General features: G+C 43.7%; 2 protein-coding genes across 2 annotated transcripts in view; one reads left to right on the plus strand and one right to left on the minus strand.

Moving 5' to 3' along the window:
* Positions 1-27,940, plus strand: part of ITPRIP (inositol 1,4,5-trisphosphate receptor interacting protein) — a 434,606-nt gene that overhangs the window by 338,252 nt on the left and 68,414 nt on the right. The window lies entirely within an intron of this gene.
* CFAP58 (cilia and flagella associated protein 58) overlaps positions 17,170-27,940 on the minus strand; it is a 54,516-nt gene continuing 43,745 nt past the window's right edge. Inside the window, exons 16-18 of the mRNA XM_065746598.1 lie at positions 24,320-24,439; positions 22,691-22,824; positions 17,170-18,431 (exon numbers count right to left, since the gene is read on the minus strand). Of these exons, the coding sequence (XP_065602670.1) occupies positions 18,326-18,431; positions 22,691-22,824; positions 24,320-24,439 (360 nt within the window). The 3' untranslated portion in view covers positions 17,170-18,325. The remainder of the gene's footprint in view (positions 18,432-22,690; positions 22,825-24,319; positions 24,440-27,940) is intronic.

Here is a 27,940-nt window from a genome sequence, read left to right on the forward strand (position 1 = left end):
CTGGTGCAGTATCAAATGGAGAGGCTTCCCCAACAGTCACTCTCCTCACAGTCCAACCCATAGCCACATAATTTTAACAGCTAATGCACAGAAGATAACTGAGTCAGCACTTGCCTTCTGAGCTGGCATCAAAAAATCCTGCTCTCTTATTAACCAGGCCTCTTCCCTGTGCCACTGCCAGGCAGTGCAAAAACAGTACATTAGAGAGACATAGAACATAGCTTTCTTCTCACAGATCAGCCTGAACTAGAAGGGCTGCCCACATCCCTTATGGCTGAGGCAACAGACTAGGGCAGGGTGTCCTAACGTATCTTCTCTCCATTCATTCAGCAATGCCATTACACTCTTCCTAGACAGAATCTGCCCCTTTGGGCCATGGAAATGGCCTTCCATGCATACAACCATAACACTCCTTGGGGCCAGGGCCGTAACCATAGAGTGGAAAAGTTGCTATGCTGGTAGTAAATCAGTGGCCTTTTTGGGTGTGTTTTCCTGTCCCTGAGCCTGACATTTCTGCAAGGGCTTTGCAGTGAGCACCAGAAGTCTCTGGTTTGTATCCAGATGAAATAGTTTGTCCACAGATCAAGAGAGCCCTCTGCAGAAAACAAGAAAAGGATTGAATGAAAAAAAGCAAACTATGCAACTTAGCTGTGTAATTTTGTTCAGGGGTGGACATTGCCTGTCCCAGCCCTTGGAAACAAGCTGTATTACATTAGCTTTTATGGCCAGTCCTGTTCATATACCAGCCCTGAGGATACTGTGGTCAACCTGCAGGCCTAACTGCTGCCATGACCTCCCTTTGCTTGTTAGAAACTTGAGTTCAGAAGTGTTTCCAGCTGCCAAGAAATCAATCGCAGTGGTTGTAGGAGACAGAGAAGGCAGGGTACAGGTTCTCTCCACAGGCAGACATGATGATTAAAGAGGTTTCCACCCCAAGGCCATGCTGCCACCTGCCAGCACAGCAGCCCACACTGTTCTCCTTAGTCCAGTTCATGGAAGGAAAAAAATATAAAAATCAGCATGAGGGTTGTCAGATGCATTTTGTGCCTGTGCTTGTTCAACCTGCTGGATTTTCCAAGAAGCAGGTCAGCAGGAACTCAGGTGAATCCCTCCACCAGCAGGGCTGGGGGCACGCACATTACTCTAAAGGGCTCACGGGGTGGGCAGCATTAGCCATTCAGAGCAGCAGATTTAAAGGAAAGCATTTCCCTATCCAAGGGGCATTTTGGACAGAAGAACTCTTCAAGCTTGCTGGAGCACAGGCTGCAACAAGATCCAGACCAAGGCATGTAATCTCTCCATCTCATTTGCTTTCTGCAGCCAGTACCAGAAACTGCAGCACCAGACCTTCTCATAACCACAACCCTCCACAGACCCTCACGATCAACTTGCATTCCAAAAATCTTGTCCAGCAATTTTCATCTGAGGACACATCATGCAGCCTCCTGTCAGTATACTCAAGCTGCCAGCGTCAGCTAAGAACCAGGGCTCCCATGCCCTGCCATGCTTCCCTCCCTGCTCAGGTAGTTGGTGAAGTTTCCTCTCTGAGAATGCCAGCTCCATGCTGCTTCACTGTCCCCAGAAACATACCCTGCAATGGCCAAATGAGCAGAGCAGCCAGTGCCCACTCCTGCAAGCTGCCTGCAAGGGTTTCCCTGCTCCTGTCTAGCTTCTCATCTGCCACGGCACCACCTGGCCACTAGACTGGGTACATCTGCAAAAGCTTGTCAGTACTGATTTAGGGCATTTTCACTGCAGCCCTCACCCCAAGCCTGCCACAAGAGCATCTCCACACCCAGCAAACCACTTGAATTCTTCGTGTCTCATTTAACTATCTGCCAGATTAGGCTACTGCCATCTCACTAGGCTTCACTGACATTTAGTGTTTCTATTCCACAGGAAGGTTTGCAGATGTTTGTTATAGGCACACATACAACCAAAATACTGCTATTTCTGTGCATGCCTGTCCCATGAAAGAGCATAGCAAGAAGCCTCCAGTCCACAAGACAGCTTCCTGTACCAATGCAGCAAGGCAATGCTCCTGAATGACCAGAATTAACCACCTACACTATGCAGCAGCATATTCCCTCTGGTGTGTGTGCAAATAATTATTGCAAAATGGATTCTAACTGAAGAGGCTTTCCGCTTTGTTTGGTTTTGGCCAGAGTTATTGCCTATGAAGAGAAACTGGAGAGCTTTAGGCAGTTATTACTGTTGAAAACACAGTTTGCAGTGAGGCAAAAGTCTCATCTGAATAACAAAACCATTTCTGTTGATGTTGTCATTGTTTAAAAGCTGTTTAAGCCCTGGGGTAGGTAGAAAAGGGAAAATAAGAGAAATTTATCTGTCTAACATTTTAAAACAGATACCACCACTGATAAAAAACAACCATTTTGTGTTAGAGCACTAAGTAGCACATCATACAGTTTCTAAGAAAGTTTAAGGAAAAAGAGGATTTAACAAGTCATGAAAATACTGTAAAAAGTATATTTTTAAATAAACATAAGTAACATTTCATCCCTTGTTAAATGCTCAAGCTTTGTAGCACACTCAGCCAAGCTTACTATCATCAATGTTAGAACAGACTAGGATGCAAGAGGCCTTCAGCATCTTCCCTTTGAGTCACAAGGGGTTTCCAGTGCAGAGCCTGAATCACAAAGCATCCCCCCACTCTGAGCACCTCATCCTCCATTGCCCACTGAGCCTGTGGAATGGGATTGTGCCAGAGACACAGATTTCAAGAAGGAGGGATAGGAGAAGACAAAACAGACATGGCAGCATCAACTGCACAGAACGGTTGTGAGCCCAGTCCCATTTTCCATCACTGGCTCCACATAACATGCCACAGTTTTAACAGTGCAGTGCTCACAGCAGGGAATACACTAGGCACCCAAGGGTCATGGATGTCAGATCTGAGCAGCTTCTGTATTAAACCCATACTTTATAACCAAGCAAGGTAGGGGAGGGGGGGAACAGAGCTGTCTGCATCACTGGCTCAGCAGTCTGCCATGGAAGTCAACAGTAAAGAGACAGAAGCAAGAAATCCATGGATAAGGTGGTAATTACCATAGTCACACACACACAGAGGCCTTCAGGTTCCAGGTGTTTGTCACTTTCAGTAAAGCAGCACATCCTTTTTACACTCTGCTGAACTCTGCTTTCCTTTCTTAAGCCTGACCAAAGTAAGACTTACTGCAGATGTTTTCCAGGGTACATTCACAACATTTAAGTTACAAAAACCAATCAATCTTGACAGGTACCTTTGACATATTTTGATTTAAAAATTGAAAAGGTTCATTCTTTATCCAGGAAGATGGAAAAAAAAAACAACAATTTCTGGTAATTGCTATGCAAGTAGTGACTTTTCATAAATGGATCAGTATTTTCTTCCAGAGAAACAACTAAAGACATTCCTAATTAGCAGTGAGCTAATTACTACAAAGACTCCTGCAAACCACAGAGACAAGTGAAATCCCCCCCCCCCCCTTCTTATGACTGCTGTGGCTTCACAGAAGGCAAAAGTAGGGAGAAGGCACAATAATCTCCATTTGCCTGGGGACTAACTGCAGCCTCCACATTAACCCCCGTAATGGGCCCCTTAACCCCACTCAGTCAGCTCCACTCCCTCTTTCTACACACATCAAAGCTCCTTTCTCCCATCTGTCCACTGGAGTGCTGCCAGTCTTGGTTTGAGCCACTGTGAGTGTAGGATTTCCCAACAGCCCAAGCTCACCTGAGTCTTTCCTTAAGGGCTTTCCCAGCCTTGACAAGCACAAGCTTTCTGCAATGGGACCCCTATATTGATTCCATGCACAATTTTCTTTAAATTAATTGAATATCCCAATGAAACAAACAAGAAATAAGATTTTCTTGTTTCCATTTTCAAAAGTTATTTCAAGATTTTGTTTAGTTTTCATCATCTCTTCTCTAAACTTTGTTCTATTTCCTGCTGCTGGAAGAGAGGAAACCAGTTGGAGAAAACAGGGAAATGAACCTAAAAGATCTGAGAACTCAATGTTTGAATTGCAACATTTGCAATACTCTTCTGTTGTTTAAATAGAATGAAACTGGCTTTGACTTTGTTAAAAACAGCCCTCTGTTCAGATTTTCTCAGACCGAAAGTCTTCATAAACAGGTTTTTCATGCTCACTGCCTGTGGGTCAGTCTGTATTCCCTTTCATTGAATCTATGACCTTTTCAATCTGGTAGCCAGTTCCAAAACACATCTGCTGCCTTTCCCACAGGTGAGGTGTTTGTGGTTTTGATCCACAGCTGCATGTCCAAGCCCAAGGAACTGGGATAAAGCTAAGTTCCTCAGCATCCTCATGCTCATGAAATCATCATATGATTGACTGAGCCAGAAGAGACCCTTAAAGGCCATCCAGTTCCATTCCTCTGCAATGAACAGGGACACCTACAGCTCCACCAGGTGCTCAGAGCCCCATCCAACCTGACCTTGGGTGTCTCCAGGCATAGGGAACTCACCACACGATACCAAGAGACTTCAACAAACCCCAACAAAAGCTGCACCACGTGTCCCACCTCATTACCTGAGAGAATCCTCCACATCAAACTCTCTTGTTTTTAAACAGCTTTGCTTCTTGCAATGGATTGGAATCATAAAGCAATCAGGAAAAGTGAATGTTTTCCAGATCAGACACTGCTCATCATAGATTGTTACAGCTCCTAAATTATTAACAGTAAAAAATGAGGTGTCCCAGAGCTGCTCATTTCTGGATGAGGGAGAGTAGGAGGGGGTAAGAAGAAAGGATTGTGCTATTACCAGTTATTTTTATCCAGCGTTTCTATGCTTCTGTCATTAGCTAATTGATGACACAGCCTGTTTAATATTATGTCTGGCTTTGGTATTTATAGCACACCAATTACTGTGGTATCTAGGTGCTACTAACAAGCAGCTCTCAGTTGAATTTAGATACTCACAGCCAGATCTCTTGGTGCAAGTAAGCACGACCCCCTTGCAGCCAGCAGTGCACCATTTTATGCCAGCCAAGGACTTACCAGTAAGCATTAATCACCAGTGGTGAAGCTGGGTCCCAGCTCAGCCCACACTGTGATGCAGCAGCACTGTGAAAAAGGCACCACCATATGACTCATTGCAGGTGCAGCAATCCCTTCCACACCTGTGATGTTTTCCCTGCACTTGCCACCAGAGGACCTAAGGCCAGCTCTAAGGACTCCCTTACAATCACCATTGCCTCCAGCACAGTCACAAGCAACATGAGCCCAACTCTCAACCATTTGATCCAAGAACCAATTCCCTGGCTAGATAGAGGGAGGGAAAAGGGGTCCATTTCCAGGCAAGCATCCAGTCAGATAGCCCCCGAATATCAGCAGCCTCTTCATAGTGAATTCACTGCTCCCAGAAGCTACAATGCCAGTGAGCCGGTCTTGACTCTTCAGCACAAACTTTCAGGCAGTGCTGCTCAAACAAATAAGCTGCACTACCCACCAGAAGATCAGCTTCCACACACCGACACCACCCTTAACTCCAAGGAAGCAGCACCGGGCAGCTCAGTTAGACCATGAACCAAAACCTCTCATGAATTCCTAATGTATGTTACCAGGAAAATCTCAGCACACGTGAGATCTTCCCACCACCTCCCCTGCAGCTACCATCTGACCATACCAAATGTACAGTCCTAATGACATCATGCTCCCAAAGAGTGGACAGCTGAGTTGAGGGCCTCTCAGTTTGATGGCCTTCAGGCATTCTAACTGATGTCTCCCTCAGAAGACCCCCAAGAGCATCCTCTGACAAGGGACTGTCTGCTCCAAAGGGCAATAGGCAGTACAAACAGAAGTGCCCAGCTACAGTATAAGAGCAATTTTCTGCTAATTGTAAACAACCATGGTGCCCATGTATTTTACTTCTGCCGTTACTGAGTAAATCTGAGAAATAATGAAACCTGGAGAGAACATTTTAACTTTTATTGTGCTGGGTAAATGCTCTATAACATTAACAATTGAAAAAACATTACTTCCCGAATAGCAAAATGCCAGGCCAATTTGGATTAGCCATGCTCAGATCCCTGCTGTGATCAGGGTGTAACTCTCCACCAGCAAGGATCAATCTCTCAAAATTAGCACATCACCAGGCTCCAGACTGCCTGGAGCAGAAATGAACAGGGCTTAGAGCAGGAGTGCGCTGTAATCTGCTTGTGATGCCAAATCAAAGAGCAGGCTTTCTGGTGACATTCTCCTTGAAGCGGTCTCCTGCCTTCTTTGCATCCCCCCTTCACAAACTTGTTTACTTTGGCCTGAACTTCCCATAGGAAGCTTTGTTGAGTTCCAGTTTCAAAATTGGGCATATTCCACTATAGAGGATTTAGAATACTCCCAGACAGCTGTAACAGCATGCAACATTTCTACTGAATCTTCTTCATTCATAGAAATCTGCCTGTCCTTCTAAGCACAGGAGAGACAGGGAAAAGTTTGCCTCGCAGACTGTATTCTTCACAGCAACCGCTCCAAAGGAAAAACAGTATCTTTAGTTGTAAGAGGAAGGCTGCAGAATCATCAGTGGCAAAGGTTAGCTGGGCTGGAAAGCAGCCATATTAGCCTGTGTTGGCACACAGTGCTCTCTGTAGTAGTGAAGCCATTGGGCTGCTCAGAAGGAATATTTACCATTGCAGAAGCATTTGCTGGCTTGTTTCAGTTCCCTGGTTTCCGCAAGCAGACAGGCACCTGGGGGGCTGTCCAGAAGCTTATAAGTCCCATGCGAGGACACAGGATAAACAAATCTCCTGCAATTACAGGGAGGCTTTCTGCCTCCTTCAGAGACTTGCACAGTTGCAAAGGGAAACAGACAAGGCACTGCCTTGCGACTGCTCTCCTGTTACAGAAACAACAAACATCAGCAGAAGGTTTGTCACCAGAGATCAAAACAGCGGTTCAAACTGCTGAGTAGCCTCTCCCAGACTCATTTTAGGAAGAAGAAATCAGAGTAAGAAAACAAGGCCTTGTAGAAGTCATGAAATAATCTGCCTCAGCATCACAGACCTCATCTGTCAACATCTTCCCTACAATGCACATAAAAGAATAAAGTTTGGGCTGAACACAGTGCAAGTAAGCTCAGTACACATTTGCTATGCAGCAACAGGGAGCAGCTCCTGAGCCATACAGGAAGAAAAAGCAACCCCTGCTCAAAGCAGCTATTTTTCTTCCCTAGCACATTGCTTGCCTCAGCCATTCCTTTCTTGCAGTGCTCTCAGTGCTCAGAATCCCCATGATGAGTCCTGTCTTACCCACCCACCAGTACTGCAGTGGTACTGATCTGCTACGTGAGAGCCTTGAGCTGAACGGGGCACCAGGAGAATCTGGGCAGGGCTGTGCTAACATCTGGCAGAGGATGGAAGATAACCTGCCTATGGGCTGCTCCCCACTATTTACCCCAGCAGACACAGGGCACATCACCCACCCCTCACAACACTCAATCCCTCATTCCCAGCACCCTCCTTCTTCAGGACTCTTGTTAGTGCAGGTTGGCAGAGATAGCAGCAGCAAGCAGCCAGCTCTGCCTGCAGTCCCCTTGTAGGACACACAAACTGCTAGCAGCAGGACATGTGCTCAGCACAAGGAGGCCTAGCCCTGCATTCTGTTGAACACCACAGACAGCCTGAAAGCAAGGATGTGGCTTCTGCTCTAAAAGGGAGAGATCATTCTGCCCTTCCTTCCCACCCAGGTTGAGCAGAGGCCACTGGCAGCCACGCTCCCCTGCTGCATTGCATGAAAGCAAGGAAGATGTGTTATTGACTGAAAATTGGTCAATGTTTATTATTAGCTCAAATGATAACTGCTGTAGGCCAGGTTTATCTCCCCGTGTATCAGACATAATGACGGTGCAGCAGCTCCAAGCACTGAAGCATCCATTGGGGTGGTGACACATCTGGCAGCAAGCACGTACCCTGAGCATGACCCAAGAGGAGACCTTTAGCTGAGCAGGGGGAGGAGGCACCAGCAGGAAGGCACTGCCACAGCAGCACCTGCACTTCCCTCCTCCTGAAAAAAGGACAGAAGATCACCGGGGCAGGAAAGCACTTTGAACTGGGTTTCAGAAAGCAGTCCCACTCTCTACTGGGCTGTCCTCACTGTTCTGGATCCAGATAATAAAAATTCCACCATGGATTAGGAAAGGAACACACTGAGCTCCCAGTGCTGAAACACACCACGTGAGAACCCGGAACAAAAAGGACACAGACACAGAGCAGGGAGCTAATGGGGTTGCTTCATGAGCACACAGTATCCCTGAGCCCGCTGTGCTGCATGGGAGGAGAGGCAGCAGAGGACCAAATCCAGAACCCCTCTGCACATGTTTCATACACAGTGCCAGGATGACCCTGGACTCAAGGCTGGAAGACCAGAGCCCTCCAAACAGGTACAGGACCTCACACAGGCTGCAGAGTGTAACGAGCCCCACCATCCAGTCCTGTAAGAGCTCCATCCATGCATCCATCAGCACCATTATTGGCTTGTTAACATTTGACATTTGCTGCAGTTCTCCAAAATAGGTCAGGCTGCAGTATCAACACCTGATCATAAGGGAAGATCATTTTATACTGTAAAGCAGTGCTTTAAAATTGCTTATGGCTGCTGTATCATTAATAAAAATAAAATCTACCCACAGCTCCAAAACAGTAATGAATTTGTCTTTAAAAACAAATTAGACATTAAACAAAATATATAGCCCTAGTGGGAACAATTGCAAAAAATTTACCAAAATAAAAATCAGGTACAGTGGGGAACATAGCAGTAGATCTGCAAGTCAGAACAGTTTTCCCCACACCCTGAATACCATTTCAAGGATCAGCCTCCCCATTAGTACTCATCCCTTAATGTGGGGTTACACATAGGGCCACTCCTGATTGAAGGACAGACAGAGCACTCCCTAGGAGGGAATCACAGCATTTGCTTGTCAGTAATAAAGACCATTGGAGCACAGAGGCCAGCCTGCCCTAGCTGCAGGAACATCCAGACAGGTGAATGCTTCATACTCTTACTCTATGACAGCACAACAGACCTGGAGGAATACTCCAGCTCCCAAAGACCACTGCATGCTGACCTTCTGTGGGACCAGAGGCCTCCTGGCACAGGAAGGAAGTCTGAACACCACCACAAAGGACTGGTTGGGTTAGAGAAACTTAATTCCTAGAGCAATTTTGCACACCACAGCCCTGGTGCTCTCACACAGAGCATCAGTCTTCTTCTCACCCAACTCATAAAGCAGAGTCCCTGTGACTTATTCAGACACTTCTGGCTGCCTTGGGCAGGGAAGGTGGTCCTGGGGGCTTTGTTACTGCCAGACCTCTATTCTCTCCCCATCCTGATCACAATTTTCAATCTCCACAAGCAACACCATTTATTGCCCTGCATGTTTGCACAGTGCATCATAAATAGCTTAAAGCTTTGCAGCCTGAGTGCAGCAGGATGCTCCGCTTGTTGCGCTCAACTTGCCATGCAGATCTTCCCTCTTTGCCTCTCTCACACAAAAAAGAACAGGGGACAGAGACTCATGCTTGTGCTGAAAGTTCCTCCAGGAGCTCCATGCTCCTGCCCACATCTATGGCAGTGCTGAGGCACAGTCCTGCCCCATCCTGCAGGGCCCCATACATAAACCCAATGTGATAGCACTATGAGAACACAAAGAGCAGCTGCAAGGAGGATCAAGTTGCTTCTTATCTAACATCACAAAGTCTCCAGGAGACAGAATTTGGAGATTAGAGCTGAAGGAAGATGTTGAGATTATGCAAATCTTCCTCCTGGGTCTCCCAGGAATAGCTGGCTTTGCATCCTGAATTATTCTTGCTCCTCATTCATCCATGTCTATCCCCTGCTCTCCAAGCAAACCAAAATGTTATTGTACTGCTGAAAGCAGCCACACATTATAAAAGCAATGTATTTATTCCCTCACCCACTCTGTTCCAAGAAGACTGACTGCACCTGTCCTGCTCATTTGTTATTTTAATTTCCCTGATTGACACCAGCTGGATCTGAGGATTGTTCCCTCTCCACCATTGTTTTGCACAGCCTGACTGTGCACACTCCCTCCACCTATAAATGTACAGGGCCATAAGAAGCCTCCCTTGCAGAGCCACCCACAGATATCTCCCACATGGCACTCCAGTGGGAGACCACACAGAAGAGCCATAAATCCACCACAGTGATTTACACCAAGCCTTGAGCTGCAGTTACAGCCCTGAGCCAGCCAGCTGCTGCTCACACCACTGCCGAACTCAGCTGCAGTCTGGGAGCAGCTCGTGACTCTGGGGTCATCACTTCTTTGACATCTGGCTTTCTTCCCTTTGTGTTTTGGGCTCCCTTACCCCTCACCAATTTTGTCACACCCCCTTCACACACCCTCAGCCCTTCACACCTTTTATGATGTTGTGCCCCTGTGCAGGGGTCTTCAGTCTGTCCCCACTCTAAAAATTCCAAAGGAAACTACAGAGTAGTAGCATGCATCTGCCTCTGGAAATGGCCTTGTGCTCATGTTATTTACCAGTGATGCTCCATCACCGCAGTTACCAACGTTATTTTCTCTCTCTCTCTGCCCACAGTGCTGATGAGGGAGCAGCAGACTGAGCTGGTGTTTAATCCAAAGGAGTTACTTAAATACATTTGTAACCCTGGATCACAACGCACAGCACGAATCCAGCCATCTATCACGTGCCGATTTGATGCAAATACTCACCATGAGATCAGGCAAAGCAATCACTAGAAAAATGCAGAGTGATTTGAGTTGCAGCTGCCTGTGAGCCTTTAACAAGAGGATTAGATGAAAAGATTCCAAAAAAGGGATGAAGTAGCTCACCTAGATGTGACCCTTTCTGTACTGGCTGCACACGGAAAGCAGTGATGCAAAAAACCTCTGGGTAGGTTTACAGCTATACTTGTAGCACCTGAGTCCAACCAGGGATGGCCTGAGGCTCTACATTACCAACCAGATTTGACATGTGAGCAAACAAGAGAAAAAAGGCACAAGGGTAGAATGCTCAGTGTGGGGACCCAGCACAGGTTTTGTCAGTGAAGCACCTCCCAGCTCTGCCCCACAGGGCTGGGAACCCATTGCCCAGTGCTGCTGAGCCATGTGGTGGTCAAAGGTTGAGAGATGCTTGGATCCTGCACAGAGATTCCACCTTGAACATGTAGGTGAGGGACCCCATCATGGCCCTGGCTGCTGCCACCAGCTGGCAGGAGATTCCTCTCATCATCAGGGTCCTTACACGCAGTCATGGCCTGCATGTGTGTTCTGATAGAACTTAACCAGCCTCAATATCTGGAGCCACTCATACTCTGCAAAACCCACACAGCTCCACTGAACCAGAGGACCATAGGATGCACAGGTTTACCTAGGCATCCCGAGGGACAGATAAAACTAGCAGTTTTTAGAGACATCAGTCCCAATTGGGCATTGGAGAAGTCTCCAATCTGTAAGTGGAAACACCACCCTCGGGGCTGCTTGTGCACTTGCTCACAACAGGCTGAACAACAGAGTGGCAGTGGGACTTGGTCTTACACAGGAGCCATCCTTTGCACCAGCAAAGGAGCAGTCCCTTAGATGAAGACCTCACCTCTTTTCCAGCCCCAGGGTGAGCCCAGCACAAGAAGGAAGCTGGCAGCCACGACCTGGAAGCCTGCCTTATTGTGCACCATTGCCTTTGTCTCAAATGTGCTCATGGGCCCCATGTTCACATCAGAGAACCCATTCCAGCATCTCATCCACCCTGCTCTTCACTTCCTAGCACCTTTAATCAAATTACACCAGGTGCTCAGCAAGCCTGAGGAGAGGGGCATCCCCTATGGAACATGGAATGGAGATAGGTAAGCCAGAGCCACCAGTACATTAAATAAGAGAGGGCAAAGAAAGCAAGATCTAAGCTGCAGAACTTGGTCAAAGCCCAGCAGAAATCCACAAGCTGCCAGCAAATGAAAGAGACAGAGATGTGCTGGGCAGCAGGAGGCTTAGGTAGTTCACTGCCAGCTTGCACTAAAGTAGATAGGGAAAAAAAAATTCCCTCTGCCTGAAGTAAATTATAAGACATCCCCTGAGAGCACAAGGTGAAGCTCTTGATCAGACAAGTGATGCTGGCATGTAATTTCCCTTGATAGCACCTGATTTGAATTTTAGTGCTCGTGAAGGGTGCATGACTGACAGCTCTGAAACTGTAGCATCTGCTCCCATTCAGCAGGAGCAGAGCACCTGGCCCCAGGCACAAGCATCTCTGCATCAGTGCTGCTGCTGAGGAGAACCACAGGAAGAGCCTGCCTGGGAGCTGGGCACATGGGGCTTTATGGGGACCATCAGCTGCCCCTTTGGAGACAGGCAGAAACTGTACTGGAAGTATGAAGACTGAGATCTCCCTGGGGTTACAAGTCACAACACCATTCTCAAACATAGACCGACATTTTATCCCATCAGTGTGTACCGTGAAAGCAGAGTGGGAGATGAAGGGCAATACCTGCATTTCAACACTGCCTCAGTAACAATAAAATGGACTCTCACACATCCACCCTCCTTTATCACTGTAGGATCTGCTGTGAGATCTACACAGCCAGGCACCCCACAAGAGTCTCCAGACTCCCATAATACAGAAGCCTCTAGCATGGCCCAGTACACCCACCCAGAGCCTTGTCTTGTATTACTGACCACAGGACAGTAATTGGCCTGGGAATGGTTTGTGTACTGTCAGTATTCTGTATCAAGGCAGTTGAGGGAAAAATAAAAATCAGGCTTGGATCCAGTGAGCACTCATAACATTAAAAGTAAAGAAGGAATTGCGCCTGATTAGATGCAAATGGAAACATGCTAAATCCTCAGCTAATGTACTCAAGCAGAGATCTGTTGACTTGTGTAACTGGAGTTCACTTAATTGCTCACTTCTCACAGTTAATACGGGTGGCTGTAATGCCTCTGCTGTGCTGCATACCAATTGAAGCACTCCTTTCTGCATCAAGATCCACTCCTGAAGCAAACCAGAGCAGAGATTGCTTTAAGGAATTCGGAAGATAACTTCAGCAAGAAAAACATGCTGTTCAAACTGTTGCAATGTAGGATTGGTGCAAGCAACAGGATTTAACAGCTCACAACTAAGCAAATAAAGCAGGGCTAATAAGGAAGAGTGGTCTGAGACATTACAGGTCATCCTTGTCTTTTTCTCCTACAGCACCTGAATCAGCAAGGGACCTGGTAATTTATAGAAAAGACTTATATGCACTCAGTTAAATAAAAACCCAGTGATGAGTTTTCTTAACCTGCCAGAAGGGAATGCATCTGAAAAACAACACAGAAATTGCAAAGGATGAGGCAATTCAAACTTGGAAATAAGAACATTTATTGCCAGGCCAGCCCCAGCACTGCTCACACTAAGAGAACTGCAGGGAGCCACAGGTGTAGAGCGCAGAACAAGCAGTCCTGAAGGATAGGATTTCTACCCAGAGAGCCCTAGATAGGCTGAGCAGCAAGCCCAGGTGATGGTCATGAGGTTCAATAAAGCCAAGTGCAAGGTCTTGCACCTGGGTCTTGGCAACCTCCATCATCAGTACAAGCTGGGGAGATGAACAAGTAGAGCACAGTCGTGATGAAAAGGCCCCGGGGGTACTGGTGGATAGCTACTGGATATGAGGCAGCCATGTGCCCTTGCAGCCAAATGCATCCTGGGCTGCGCCCAAAGCAGCAAGGCCAGCAGAGTGATGATCCTGCCCCTCTGCTCTGTGAGGGCTCATCTGGAGCACTGCATCCAGATGTGGAGTCCTCAGTACAGGTGGGACATAGACCTGAGAGAGATGGGGCTGTTCAGCCTGGAAAAGAGAAGGTTTCAAGGAGACTTGAGAGCAGCCTTTCATGATCTAAAGGGAGGAGGCTATGTAAGAAATGTATTTTCCTAATATTTCATTTTTTAATAAAAATCTGCTTCCCACCCCCCACCAGCACTCCGTGCTCGCGATAAAGTCTCAAGGTGCTCCTGGGGAGATGAGATAGGAACAGATGTCGGCCAGTTCCTTTATGTATTTTTTCAGGGAGAAACTAGATGTAGGTTAATTGCCAACGCTTCAGCATCAATACCAAACGTATCACTATTTTTGTTTTTAATCACCCCACAGGTCTCAGTGAGGCTGAGCTATCTGTGCTATGCCGCTACACAAACATACTGCTTCCTACAGGCACGCTCTGTTAAAATTAAAAGGGAGCAACAAAAGTTGCAAACACATACTTATCTTGAAGTGCATTCAAGCCCCATGTAGAGATTCTCATTTCAGATTAAAATGGCTTTAAATTACCGCTGCTTAGTCTTCTGCCAAGAAAAAGCTCTGAAAAAATGGTTCTTGCTGTGAAAAACTGGGAAGCTTAAATAGCCAAAACTGGCGGAAAGCTCCGTTGTTAACATCCACTTCACACCTGGGCGGATTAGTGCCCGGCAGCAGGGAGAGATGCTGCCGGCAGCAAGGAGGGGAGCTCAGCTCTGCCAAGATCCAGTTTGCAAAACTAAGAGCCGTAGGATAACCTACAGACCCCGCTCTGCTCCTTCACATCCAACTGCTGCAAGCCAATGGGGCTATCACATAGACTTCCTAAGGCTGGAAAGGACCTCTAAGATCATCCAGGCCGACCGCCAACCCCACGTCCCTCAGTGCCGCATCCACCCGGTTCTGGACCGCCTCCAGGGACGTGACAAACCGCTCTCCAGCAGCCCGCTGCTTTCCCTACATGCCACCTGCTGAAAAGTGCGAGCAGCCGTGCTGAAAGTGCACCCAAGAAGAGGAAGGGCATCAGACGGAGGCTACTGCTTTTAGAAACAAACACGTTCTGCTGGTGGGGATAGCATGGCAGCAAAACCAACTGCTAGGGAGAGAATGCTCAACTGTCAAAGCGCTTAACTACAAATACAGACAGTTTTGAGATATTAATCTGAGCAAAGATGGCTAGGATGGGCCAGCCTTAGACAGTATCACTAATGCTTCAAAACTAGCAGGTGCTGTTATTGCTTCCTGACTCTATTTGTCTCTCCTCGTTTCACCCTCTGATAGCACCATACAGGGCACAGGGAAATCAAGGACTATATTCTTTCTGCTTTTCCTTGCAGCTTCTTCAAGACACAACAATTTCACTTGAACACAAGCACACAAAGCAGCAACCTGAGCACCAGCAGTATAGCCACACATGGCTCTCAGCAGCCCACCTGCAGGCAGTAATGGGGGAACATCCAGCCGAGCAGACCCTGACTTCCAACACAGAAACCTTCCCCCTCACTCACCTCAGTTTCCAGCACCTGAAGCCCCTCTTTTTCATCCTGCAGCAACTCACTGTGGATATGGCCTTAGAGCTGTTGCTCTGTCCTGCCATCAGGAGCAGAATGAGAATGCTGGTGCTGGGACAGTTAAATAGCCACCCTGAGCCCAGGTGGGGCTGGTCAGTGCCACTGAGCCCAGTCAGCACCTCAAGGCTCAGCACCTGTTGCTCTGCACTGGGAAATTTCTCCTCTACCCTGCTGGTAGAAGCTTTTGTTTGTGGGTGCCAAATCCTTTCAACTTTTCTTCTGCCTTCCACCACAGCACAAACTTTGCTCACTGAAAGAAAAAGTCGGGAAAGATCCAGTGTGCAAACTACTACAGCTCCAAACCAGCACAGAAAGATTTCTTCTAACTTAAGTGTCATGGCTCACAGCCCTTTGTCTCCATCTTTTCACATAACTTCTTCCTCTTTCAGAGATAAAGCCATCCTTGCTACTTCCAGGCTTATATCTTGCATAGACTGGAAGTCAATTAGTATTATTCTGCAAAAAAAACTTTGAGAAGTGCTTCAGAGCTGCTGCCCACAATGCAGAAGTGACCGAACAAATGATGCTCTCATTAATGCTCTGCCTCTCCCTGCTGTGCAAGCCAAATCCTCAAACGCTAAAAGCACCTCAGCATCAGCTGGGTTCACTGACATGGGGAGATTTTTCAAGCTCCTTGACTTTTGTAGACCAGGAGGATTTGGTGTGCTTTAATCCATTCTCTTACTTGAACTCGGAAAGAGCTTCGACTCTCTGGCAGTATAAATGAAGCTGCATTTATTCTATTCCCAATTGTGCTGAATGTTACTGGCAATAATATGATATCTTCTTTTTTTTTTTTTTTTTTGTCCGAATTTTTTCCACAAACTGACATGTTAACTTAGTTTCTCTGATAATAAGTAAATAATGTAATGAAACAAGACATGGGAGCCAATGGGTTTAAATCCCGATGCCCACTGTTGTGGATGTCCACAGTAAAAGCTGCTGTACTCTGCAGGTGACATTTCCTGCACTCAGTTCCCAGCTCTTCAGACTGGAAGAACATGTTGCATATGAAAATTACAGTTCTTTTGCACTCCTCTGTGGGTTTTTTGTTTGTTGCTTCTAAAGCATTGTTTAAACAGAAGTGAAATCACATTTGCAAGTCATTAGATAAATACTATCCCCCCTATTTTAGAGACTGGAAAACTCAGGTCAAAAATCAATGAGGGATGGAGTGTCTTACTGTAAAAGTAGTCCAAATGTATGCAGTGCAAACATCAGAGGATGGAAAAGAGCTCTTTTATTTGAGTACTCATAAAAATATAAGCGAGCATATTCCATCTGCTTTGCTCCTCTTCCTTTGCTCTAAACAGTGTAGCACGTTGTTAAGCACAATAGCACCCCGTCTTCTAAACCCTGATACCAGACAGAGGGAAGAGACGTGTACGGACTCCAACCACTACTGGATAGGTTAGGGGGTGTGCTGTACTGTTAGAGCATAAGTTGCTTTTCTGCAGCGTGATGTTATGCTGTGAGGATAGCAGTGTCTCTTATTTGTGTGAATTAGTAAATGTGACTTCACTTACTTCAGTACAAATGTCTTCCCAGTAGCAGTAAGCAGAGTGGAGTCCAGCTGTAGGCTGGATACTCAGGCTTCTAACAAACACTGCTCTTACAAGCTTCATTCAAACCTTCTTGGGATCCCATCAAACTCAAGCCCCATGTAAGTCATTCTCAATTATTCTAAGTATAAGGACATGTCAGGTACACAAAAGACACGATTCAGACAGCATGACTGCCCTAAAATGATAACTTTAGCATAATGCACTTGACAGAGAAAAAGCAATAATATCTATTTTGGGAACAAAAGAAAAATACAATGGATCTGATGACTAAGTGTTCTGGTCCCCAGTGTAAAAGCAAAGTAGATCCCTGCCGTATTTAACTTGATTCCTTTGAATTAAACACTTCCATTAAAAGTTTCCCACAGTAGCTTTAATATTTAATTATGTGTTCCACTAAAGGAAAGAACAAAATCTTTGCAAAGGGTTTTTTTGTGCATGTGAAATATTTATCAGCATATCTCTTTGGACAAGTATTTTTATCCCCCAGGCTGAGAAAGAGCTTCCATGTACAAATCAGTTTGAAAACATTTTATTTTACAGCTTGAAAGTTTTCTATACTTCAGCACCTCATGCCGTGACTTTGTTATTTCACTTGTTAATGAATGGTAATTAAATCTCTTTTGGCTGAAAAGGTTGGAGGGCTCCTGCTGCATTACAAAAACAATTTCTGAAAGTTACAAAAATGCCCAAGCGCCTAGAAATTAAAGAGTAAAGTTTCCCATGTTTTGAGTCCAAGTTTGACTTACTGGGAAGGATTTACGTGGGAGAACAGCATGTCCCAGTCAGTGTGCAGGCTCCCCAGTTGAATAGGCATAATTATGTCACTTTGTGTCTATCAGAGTAAACAGAATCCCATTCTTAATAATGCACGTTGCAGCCACAAGCTTCCTTGATCTTACTAACAGTAGCAAACACTGAATAAACCAAATTATATACCACCTGCACAAAGAACTGCTACATGGGTACATCTAAGAACAGATGTTGTTAATTCTGCATTTGCTCAGTAGGGCTTGGGACATCAGCTTATTAATTTTTCTTTCCAGTTTTTCTTTCAGGTGTTTTGACTCAGATGACAGAGTGAGTGCTTACAACAGAGGTAGATAAAGGGGAAATTGCTCTGCATATGAAGGCATGTTGTGGCATTACTTGCTAAATAAAGAGATACAGTATTGAAGAAATTTCTGCGTGGTCACCTCTACTCAGTTCTACAGTTCAGGTTTCTGCTGGCATCATATGGGAAGACCTAGTCCACTGTTTCTAAACCTCAAGTAGCTTAGTTCTAACACAAAATGCCTTTATTATTCTTGAAGTCAATACAATGATTTCAGACGAAACGATGATAGTTAATTTCTTTCTGAATTTTCATTTGTTGAACAGTCCAGCACAGACGGAGCTCAGCAGGAAACTGGGAGAGTGCTGAGTCCACTCCTATGCTGTGACTCTGGGAATGGGTCTGCTGAGAGCAAAGCGAGGAACATCAGATCTGAGGTATGGGAACCGAGAATCCATTTCAGCCAAGGACCGCTTCTTCTCCCTTGAAATAGAAACAAAGAAAAGGAAAATGCATTTTTCATTCTGCTGCCCAGTGATGTTTACAAACTAAAGAAATTGTCATCCTCCAAAGTTTCTTTGATGCAACCATGTTCCAAGAGATCATTAAAAATTTGTTGATTAAAGCCTGTTGGGCAAAACCACTATGACTGGGTGCCTGTTTGGATCTAATTACACGACTGCTGATGCTTTCTGGAATTATTTAAAGCCAGAAACAAATGAGCTTAGTGCCACTCCCCAAAATGGTCAGAGTACCTCATTAGAGAAAGTTTGTACATGAGCTCCGTGACTTCAGATTTCTAATAATCAACCCATTCTAGCAAGGAGACATTTGTTTTAAAACAGCTACATTCATCAAAGGCCTAATGTGGAGATGTTTTTACTTTGTTGAATTTTAATGAATAAATACTGTTATCTGTCTTCACATCTTCAGAAAGTTCTAGTGATAATTACTCTGCCTGTGACGTTTGCAGAAAAAAATAGCACTGTGCTGTAGGTACACTGACAGCCCCAGGAAACTGCTGTGCCTGAGGATGCAGGTAGGCTTCAATTTGATGGACTTAGGACAAGGGAACATGGGTTAGCTGGTTCCCTTCTAATGAGGTTTGTGAGGTAAGTGTGGCAGAACAAATACAAAGGGCAATATTTCAGACTCGTGGTGATACACCTGAACGTTTCAGAAATAGGTCCTGAGATATTTAAAATTAACAAAGTGGAACTTTATGATGTACTAGTTTATTACAACAGTAGTGGTCTCAAGGTTTTACAAAGAAGGTCAGTACCATTACTTCTATTTTACAGAGACAAAATCACGAGTGAAACAAAGCTTCTACATTAGAACCCATTAGCACCCATCAATCCCCAGTAAAGGAAAAGAAAACACTTCCTGGAATTAATACTTTTCTCTATTCTTAAATATTACTGCCTGTGTGGGAAGAGGAGGAAGTTCAGAAAAACCTTGTAGGAGGACTAGTTCTGCCTCACTTTCCAAATTTAACTCATACGGAGGTGGGAGAATAGGCAAAAGATAGCTGAGATGAACTTAGCCATGAAAACTATTTGTACATATTTTTAGTTATATCAGTATAGCTCTAATGGACATTCCAGCTGACAGCACTAAGAACCAACATGCTACATTTAGATGGTTCATCCTATCTCACTATTGGGCTTCCATATCTGGGGAGAGAAAATGAATCAGAGTCAGTGCTCGCCCTGGCTTTACGCTCCCATGGAGACAGCCAACAGATGTGCTCATCAGTATGGAAAATTCTGTGCAGCAGAATACTGTAATATATTAATGCAGAATTAATGCGCAAGCAGCCACGTGCAAAAGCTCCCAGCTACTACTGACATTCCTCAGCATGGTTATTTACATAGGTAAGACTGCAGGATCAGGTCTTTGGTGTGGATTTAAGCTTTGTATTTTCTCACCAATCTTTACAAAGATCAAACTAGAACCCTGGCACTAAAAGCAACTAGAAAAAAATAATGAAGCAGAAAGGGTACAAGAAGAAGGTTAAAATGGAAGGAGTTAGGAAAAGAAAGCCTAAGACATCTAAGAAAGATAACATTCAGAATCAGAGAAAAGAAAAAGAGGATTTCAAATTCAGAAAATCTGAAGCACATTATTTTCAGCTTGAACATAAAGCAAAGCCAAATTCCTATTGTCACTCATATTCCTTCAGCATACCATGGAAAGCTGCATTAGTTCAGTATCAAGACTTTAAATCACAAACCAGAAGCATCTTGTGGAAATCAATAAAAGCTTTAGATGATACCTTTGAGTGAGTTTATCTGAGAGTATTAATTCTCCTTCATACCACTGTAATCAATAGTGCTGCTAATGCTATTGTCCTGACAGGATCCTCTTTTTATTAGCAAAAGGAGACACATTTATTTCAGACATGGTGTTAACATTAGCTAGCGTGATAGAGATCAAGTCAGTGGTTTTACATCAGCTGGGATTTAGGGCAACCTGAGATTCTAAGAATCAACTATCTCTGACTCTTTGGTTAGCACCACACACCAGACTGTGCCTGTACAGTGCAGTCTGAGGCAGCAGCAGTGTGGAATGGCTGTACGTCAGGGGCAAAGGACTCCCTGGGGAAGGATCTGGCTGCAGAACAGACTTTCACTACTGCAGAGAGCAAAAGACATGTCATGCACAATTAGCAGTTTGAAGAAGGAAGGCAGCATAACAAGGTTGTTTCCTTTGCAGTCGGGCAATGCAAAGAGGAGTCTAGAGACACAAAACCTGCAATTATCCATGGCTGATATGTCCATTTATGCCTTTGGGTGTACGTATCCCTCAAAGCAGCTTATGGCCCAGCAGTTTTCTTCTGGGGAGCTAAACAATGAGGAACAGGCCCAGCACCCAGCTACCTCTCAGCAGCCACAGCACGAGAGAAGTGTGAGTTAGGGCTGACAGCACAGTGCTGGTAGCTTCTGAGACTGAGGTGCTAGGAATGAGATGCAGTTGTCCAGCAGAAGCACCACCAACAGCACGTGAATGTACTTCCAAAACACAGATGTCACAAAGACACCATGTCATAGGACTATAGCCATAGTCATCCATGAGAAAAACAACCTGACAAACTGCACTAATAGCAGACATCTTTGTCCTGAACCTATAAACAGTGTAATGAGTCTGTCATTAATGGACCTACACCACAAAATTTCATTTGCTGCGTACAGTCAACAAGTTCAGACAACATCCCCTCATGCAGTGTTTTTGTTTTCTTTAATGCAGTTACGCCTCTAACAAACTGTTTTCTCAATGGTCGTAACAGAAATTAATTCCAGGTATGACAGAGCAACAAAACATTGGTGAATTTCTTCTCATCTAACAATCAGAAAGAAACAGGATGCCAGGGTCCAAAATGGAAACATTAAAACTATTGTGAAGAGGATACTTAGCTGCTGGAAATGGATTATCAGGCATTATGGTAGTCTCACATATTGATCCTAAAGCTCCAGGAAGGCCATTAGCACTGCACAATTGTTGCTAATTCCAAACACAAAGGTAACATTATGCAATTTACAGATAGACTAAAGTCGCTGTTTATCACTGCTAATTCAGTCATCAAAACTGTTTGCTGCCTGAAATAGGATTAAAGAAGAAGTAGATACTGCCAGCTTTGAATTATATTCAGCAATATAAAGTATTGGTGGCTATGATGTGTGAGGAAGGGACAAGCTGAAGAAAGGGATGAAAGACCAAAGACATACATAGAATATGGTAACAGGTCACATGATCTGACTGCAGAAATCTAAGGAATTTTTAAGTAACTTATTTTTAAAAGTCCTACTACTCAATTTTCATAAGTGACTAATAGTTATAGTGCTCCAGCCTAGAGATTCATGATCAGAATGCCTCATCTCTCAGCCTCTACAAATTAGGTTACTTTAATAGGCCAGAAAATGGGCAACTAGGATCCTATTTTTTTTCTTTTTATTGGGAGGAGCAGATGAATGCTCAGTTATGGACTGAGACCAGCAGGAAGGTAACCTCAAGCTGCTACTGGTTATAAAGAGACAACTAACTACATGAAAGTTCTTAGGCTCTCCTCTCAAAAGGGTAAGGGTATCTGGCAAAAACCAGATTCCGAGCATTGCTCACTTTCCTCCATCTCCATCATTTCTCTCCACTTTTCCTTCCATCTCCTGAAGGAAGAAAGCAAGAAGTGAATGGGGATTGCTCTTCTCTGCAGCCATTGGTGATGATATTTGCTGCCAGAAGGAGATAGTCATCAGTCACAACTGCCACATTTTGGAAACAATAACGGTATCGTTCTTATAACAGGATTGTGTAGTTGTCCCCAAGAAGAAAGGTTGTCCTACACAGTAGATGTTGCTTCATTTAATTACAACTCGTGAAGTGCACTGAGGTCCTCAAAATATTTGAGGATCTCTCATTAGATGAGTGGGACAGGAACCCAATCCATGTCTTTCGTGCATCACCTAGTTGGCACAGATAATTTAACTGGAGTGCAGAATACATCAGCAACATCACTGCTGGATGTTCTTCACATGACCACAGGTCATGATAAATCTAGACCAGACTAGTAATACAAAGTAATATGAAGTAGAGTGAAGGAAAACATCAGGAAAGTCAGGCAATGAAATTCTATCACTTCAGTCACATTTGGACACATTCTGATCAAAAGGATAAAGCAGGGTCTTAAAAAAAAAACATGTAGGTTTATGCAAAACATTGTATAGGCAAAACTTATTTTCCCATACTTGGCCTGTTGCTCCTTGCGTTTCTGAGTCAGATATTTCTTTTTCACATTCAGAAGCTCGTTAGTAAGCCTTTCAATTTCAGATTTGTATCCTTGGCTCTGTGATTCACACATATTCAGTTCTGAGGACAAAACCTATCAAAGAAAAGGCAAAATACAGCAATGGGAGATGTAAGTTTTCCTTATATGCATGTTAGTAATTTTACAAGCACTTTTGCTTTTCATATTTGACCATGTAAGAAATCAGCATTTTCCACCACATTTCACTTTCCTTCAAGTTTCATTCAGTCACCTCTGCCCACCTAAGGACCGTTTAGGAAATTAAAGATGCACAATTTAACTGCAATAAAACATATAAAATACACCCCAGACATTATGGGAATTGTATTGATACATACATCAGCTTTTAACGTTCTGGGACACAAATTTGGTTGAAAACCCAAAAGGAAGGTCTTAAAAAACTACAGTGCAGGGCTTTTTTTATTTATAATGTTTCTTACTGAGAGAAATCCACTTTGTTGAATGAAGTAATTAAATCCACACAATCAAAGTGGCACTAGACAGCGTAAATATGAATAAAATACTGCTTCCATGTGAATCTGTGAACTTTAAAGACAATAAGAGCATACATAGTGTCTTTTCCTTCTTGAAGAAGGAGAATAACTTGACCTAGCACCACCAAATGATATGCACACCAGTACATTACAGCATACTGTGCCTGAAATACACATTAGCAATTGACTGCATTAAGGACAAACGGGAACCGTACGGAAAACTTCAAATCACATTCAGTTTAGCTAAACTTTGGCTTCTATTTTACATTTTCTACATTGTTTTTCTTCTCCATGGAAAGATAAGATTTGCATAACAGCCTCTTTGTTTCCTAAGGGCCCATCTGCTCCTGTGGTGTTTTTTTTTCTCATGGTTAGTACAGACATGATTATGATGCAGTGAAGAGGAGATGATGACTTCAACAGAGAAAGGAGCTGTAGGAGCAGACGAACTCCTGGGGAGACTGATCTTTCATGCAGGCAAGAAAAAGGGAAGATCAGCTCATTCTTTCAAAGAATCACTTCTTAATATCATACTTTCAAAGATTTGAGAAGGAATCTTGAGCAAAAAAGAAATCTTCCTTTCTAGTGACAAAGGGTTAAGGTTACTCTGGTCATCACTACAAAATTTGCAAGTCTAACATACATATATGCATTTTAAGAGAAATTAGAACAATTTGAGACATAATTTTCAATATATTCCCACTAGGTTGTTAAAAGAAAATGAAATGGTCCAGATTTGCTTATTAAAGACTGCAATGTATTAAGAAAAGGGAAAGAATGAGCTCAATGGAAAACTGGTGCTGTCCCAGTGTGCATAAAAAGCATTTACAGCATTGTGCTGTGCATGCTTATTCTATTAAGTTCTAATTGTAATAAAATAAACAAATGTAATGGGACAAAAATATATCCTACTGCTATTGGGGAGGTGCAGTTAACTTTATTTTCCTAACCTAATATACTACTGCATGCACACTGAACACTGAAAATCTTCCTGAAGTCTAGGTCTCCAGAAGCAGCAGTGAAGCTGTTCACCAAACCTAGCAGCCTTTTATCCAGAGACAGAGAGCATCCCTTACTTTCAGCTGTTTGGTCTTCTCTCGGAGAGTGTGCCGGTAGAGCTGCAACTGTTCTGCAGCTTCAGGTCCAGGCCGCCGGGCCAGAACACATTTCAATTCCACATACAGTTTCTCTTTTTCCTAAGAAAAAGATAGAAGGAAGCACTGTTATAAAATTACTATAGCTGCAGTACAACCTGCAATGAAACACCACTGAAAAATGCAATTAAATTGGGAAGACATTTGCAGAAACAAATCTGCCTGTGTGTTGGTCTTTCCTCGCTAGCCATACGGTATTGAAAGTTGTTGTGATAGCAGTGGGAGAGCGTACTAAGAAAAACATCCAGTTAGTTTAAACGATGAATGAAATACTTTTAAGCTCTATCATCAACAAGCACACTTAACCACAGAAGATATATAACTGAAAAAGTATTCAGGGATGGGAAATTAATTACTAGTATCTGTGCTTATTCCAATTTCTTCTTATGAGCCACACTGTCATATGTTACGGATTGTAGCTTCACCCAACAGGAAGTGACAAAGATACAGAAGTGTCAGGCAAGGACTGTACAAAAACATAGCAGCTTACTCCAGACAAAATTCTTCAAATGCACATACACGTACACACATGCACAAAACTCTCCAGCTTAACTGAGGCTGTGGAACAGGAAAGAAAAGGATGAATAGGAACAACCATGACTCATACAGCTACCAACAAATAATTTTTCTTTATCGTGTGTCTTCTCTGCTTTCCTGTTGGAAAAGAATACTTGCTGGAATTAGATATAACCATGTCTGAATGGAAATAACACCATGGTTATACTTGCACCTTTATGTCCTGAACATTTCAAATTCCATGTATGCAGCATTTGAAAGCGTAAGGCGTCCAGAGTTTTCAGACCTTTGCGCTTTATGAAAACCATGTACTGTAATGGACCTAGAAATGGCATCTCAAATCATAAATTACTTTTGCAAAGTAAAAATTAAATTAAATTTTGAATATTACTGAGGAAGAGTTCCTTATAAATGAAGCTGTCCACAGCTCATCTCTAGAAAAATCAAAAGCTCCAGAGACTCAGAAGGGAGTTTGCATAGTGGCAAAAATTAAATTAAGAATTCACTCTCAGGAGAGAGCTAGTATGTCACTACAAGTGGCTGTCACTACTACTTTTTCTTCCCGTGGATGCAAGATTTTATTGCAAGTTAAAAACAGAAGTGAAAGAAAAATCTTCCTTTTCCAAACATGGCTGGTCAGTATTAACATTCCACCCCTGAATGTATCACAGATTTGTATTTTGGAAGAGCGCAACAGTAATTTGGATAAATATGAAGCAATTGATGGATTGAAGGTCTTATGTGCAATTGTTTTTCAATTTATTTCTCTTCTAACTCTCTACAAGGGCCAACCAAGCTCTTCAAACATTGTGCAATGGTGTGTATAATAACCCCATTTAGAGACAAAGCGTGCAATTCTATTATAAGGAGAATCTATCTTATGCAACAGAGACTCATTAGCTTTCCGATGTATATTGTCTCCATAATCCAACACAGGCAGAATCAGCTGTCTTATAATGCATATCCTGTCCTTCCTTGCTAAGCACTGTCCATCTCTTTTACATCTAGTCAATTAATTTGTCACTGTGTTAAAAGCACCATAAGTCAGCAAAACATTGGAAGAAAATCCTGAGTACTTCTTTACTCATCAGCAAGCTTTGCATTCACAAGTTGGCATTCCTATACTTTCTGACATGTTAGCCCAGGATGAAAATTAAATCAGTTAATTTTAATTAATTTTCAAACAGCAACCACCAGAGTAAATCCAACTTATTACAAGATACATGCAATACTGCCACCAAAAATGCACTGCTTAAAGCAAGTACTTCTGTCCCCACACATAAGAAATCAGGAATATCTGGAGAAAAAGGGGGAAAAAAGCAAAAAAGAATTAAAAATTTTTGGTTTTATAACACTAGCTATATTGGAAAGACACAACACGCGCAATGTGTATCATGTGCAGACAGCTGCAAGGTTGTCTGATATGTAAAAAGAAGCTTTCAGTCATAGTGTACAAACTGATACCCCAGAAGATGGTTCTGTGTTGCTTTTTGGAAGCAAAGAAAATACATGTGCTTTCCTTAAAATGTCAGAGGTCCCAGTGTTAACAGGATGGAAAGGAGGTATCCTGACACTGACAAGATCTTAAGTCATCAATGAAGATCATTGGTAACTCAAAAACAAGAAGGTAAGAAGATGTCTTTGATGCCTAAGTAGAAGACTCTATTCTGTCAGTTGAAACACAATTGAAGTTAGAGCTACAGCATCTATAGGACGTGTTTCTTCAAACTGTTGCTCCCTTCTGTCTTCAGACTGCAACTGTAACATACATCATGTGCCAGTTACACCTTCTCAAGGTTATGATCTAAGGTCATGAGGTGATGAAAAAAGATCCACCAGACCTTTCTGTAACTCCGGATTCATGCTCTCACTCCTTCACTGAAAAGGACAATTCACATTTCTTCAAGCCAAGCCTAGGCCAGTATCAAAGCTTTTTCTGCAATCCCTCCTATAGCAACATTCCCACTGACACAAGCACAACAGGTGCTTGAACATACAACTGAGCCCTTAATTTCAACCAGCTTCATAGTTTTATGACAAACTGCACCAAGCCTGTGGTGTGAGATGAAGGTACATTCATTGTGTGTATGCAGGACACACTGAGAGACTCAGATTAAGTGTTACAGTCAAATTTCAGGCATTCCAATGAGAATTACAGCACCTCTGTGAACACCTGCTGAATAAGTTGTGCAAATAAAACTCCACGTTATTTTTAGAACAGCCCTCCCTATCTTAGATTTGTTTTCCAAGGGAGCTCAGAGCAGCCCACAGATCTGCCTTCAGGCTAGGCCACAACATACATTTCTGCATCCCTAAGTCTCTAGCACAGTAACTTTAGGGGGAGGCAGACAAGTTGCTCTCCCCTAAATTTAACTAGTTGCTAAGTCAGCCAGAATCTACAGTTCTCTTGGCCTGATTTCTCCATGGAGAATTGACAAAAAAAAAAAAAGTTTTCTTGTGCAGAAGATTAGCTGGTGCTTGGGAGATTTCAGTTGAACCTTCAGGACTCTGCAGTCACAAATTAGCTCAGGGTACAGCAAGAAGAACCACCTTTGCAACTGCAATCCTACTTCAAAAGAAGCAATTTCTGCTAACCTGCACAGCCCAGTGTGCTCACTGGTCCCTGCCAGAGGGATTGTTAGTCCCGTGAGACGTATTCCCAACCTGACAATAAAGCTTTCATTGCCCTGACAAGCAGTGGGAAGCAGTCTTCAATGCTAGTATAGACCAATGCACCAGGCATTAGTTTTAATTAAAAAAAAAAAAACACTCATTTTATGTCATCTCTTTCACCAAGACACTGGGAAACTTGTGAAATCAGCCTTCACGTTAGTTTGCCCAGGGTATCATCTGAGCAAAGGACAATGGATGACCACACATTTAATGGAGATGAATTCACAGCAGAAATAGGCCACAAAGCCACAGCTTTCTCATTTTCACTAGCTTGTCTTCCCAAGTAGATAATTCAACAAATTCACGTGGTATACTGCACACCACCACCCTTCACCATTCACCAAGAGCTTTCTG

The sequence above is a fragment of the Cyrtonyx montezumae genome, unplaced genomic scaffold (assembly GCF_038088225.1).
Source record: "Cyrtonyx montezumae isolate F1298 unplaced genomic scaffold, pur_monq_1.0 scaffold_4, whole genome shotgun sequence".
In the NCBI taxonomy this organism is placed as follows: Eukaryota; Metazoa; Chordata; class Aves; order Galliformes; family Odontophoridae; genus Cyrtonyx; species Cyrtonyx montezumae.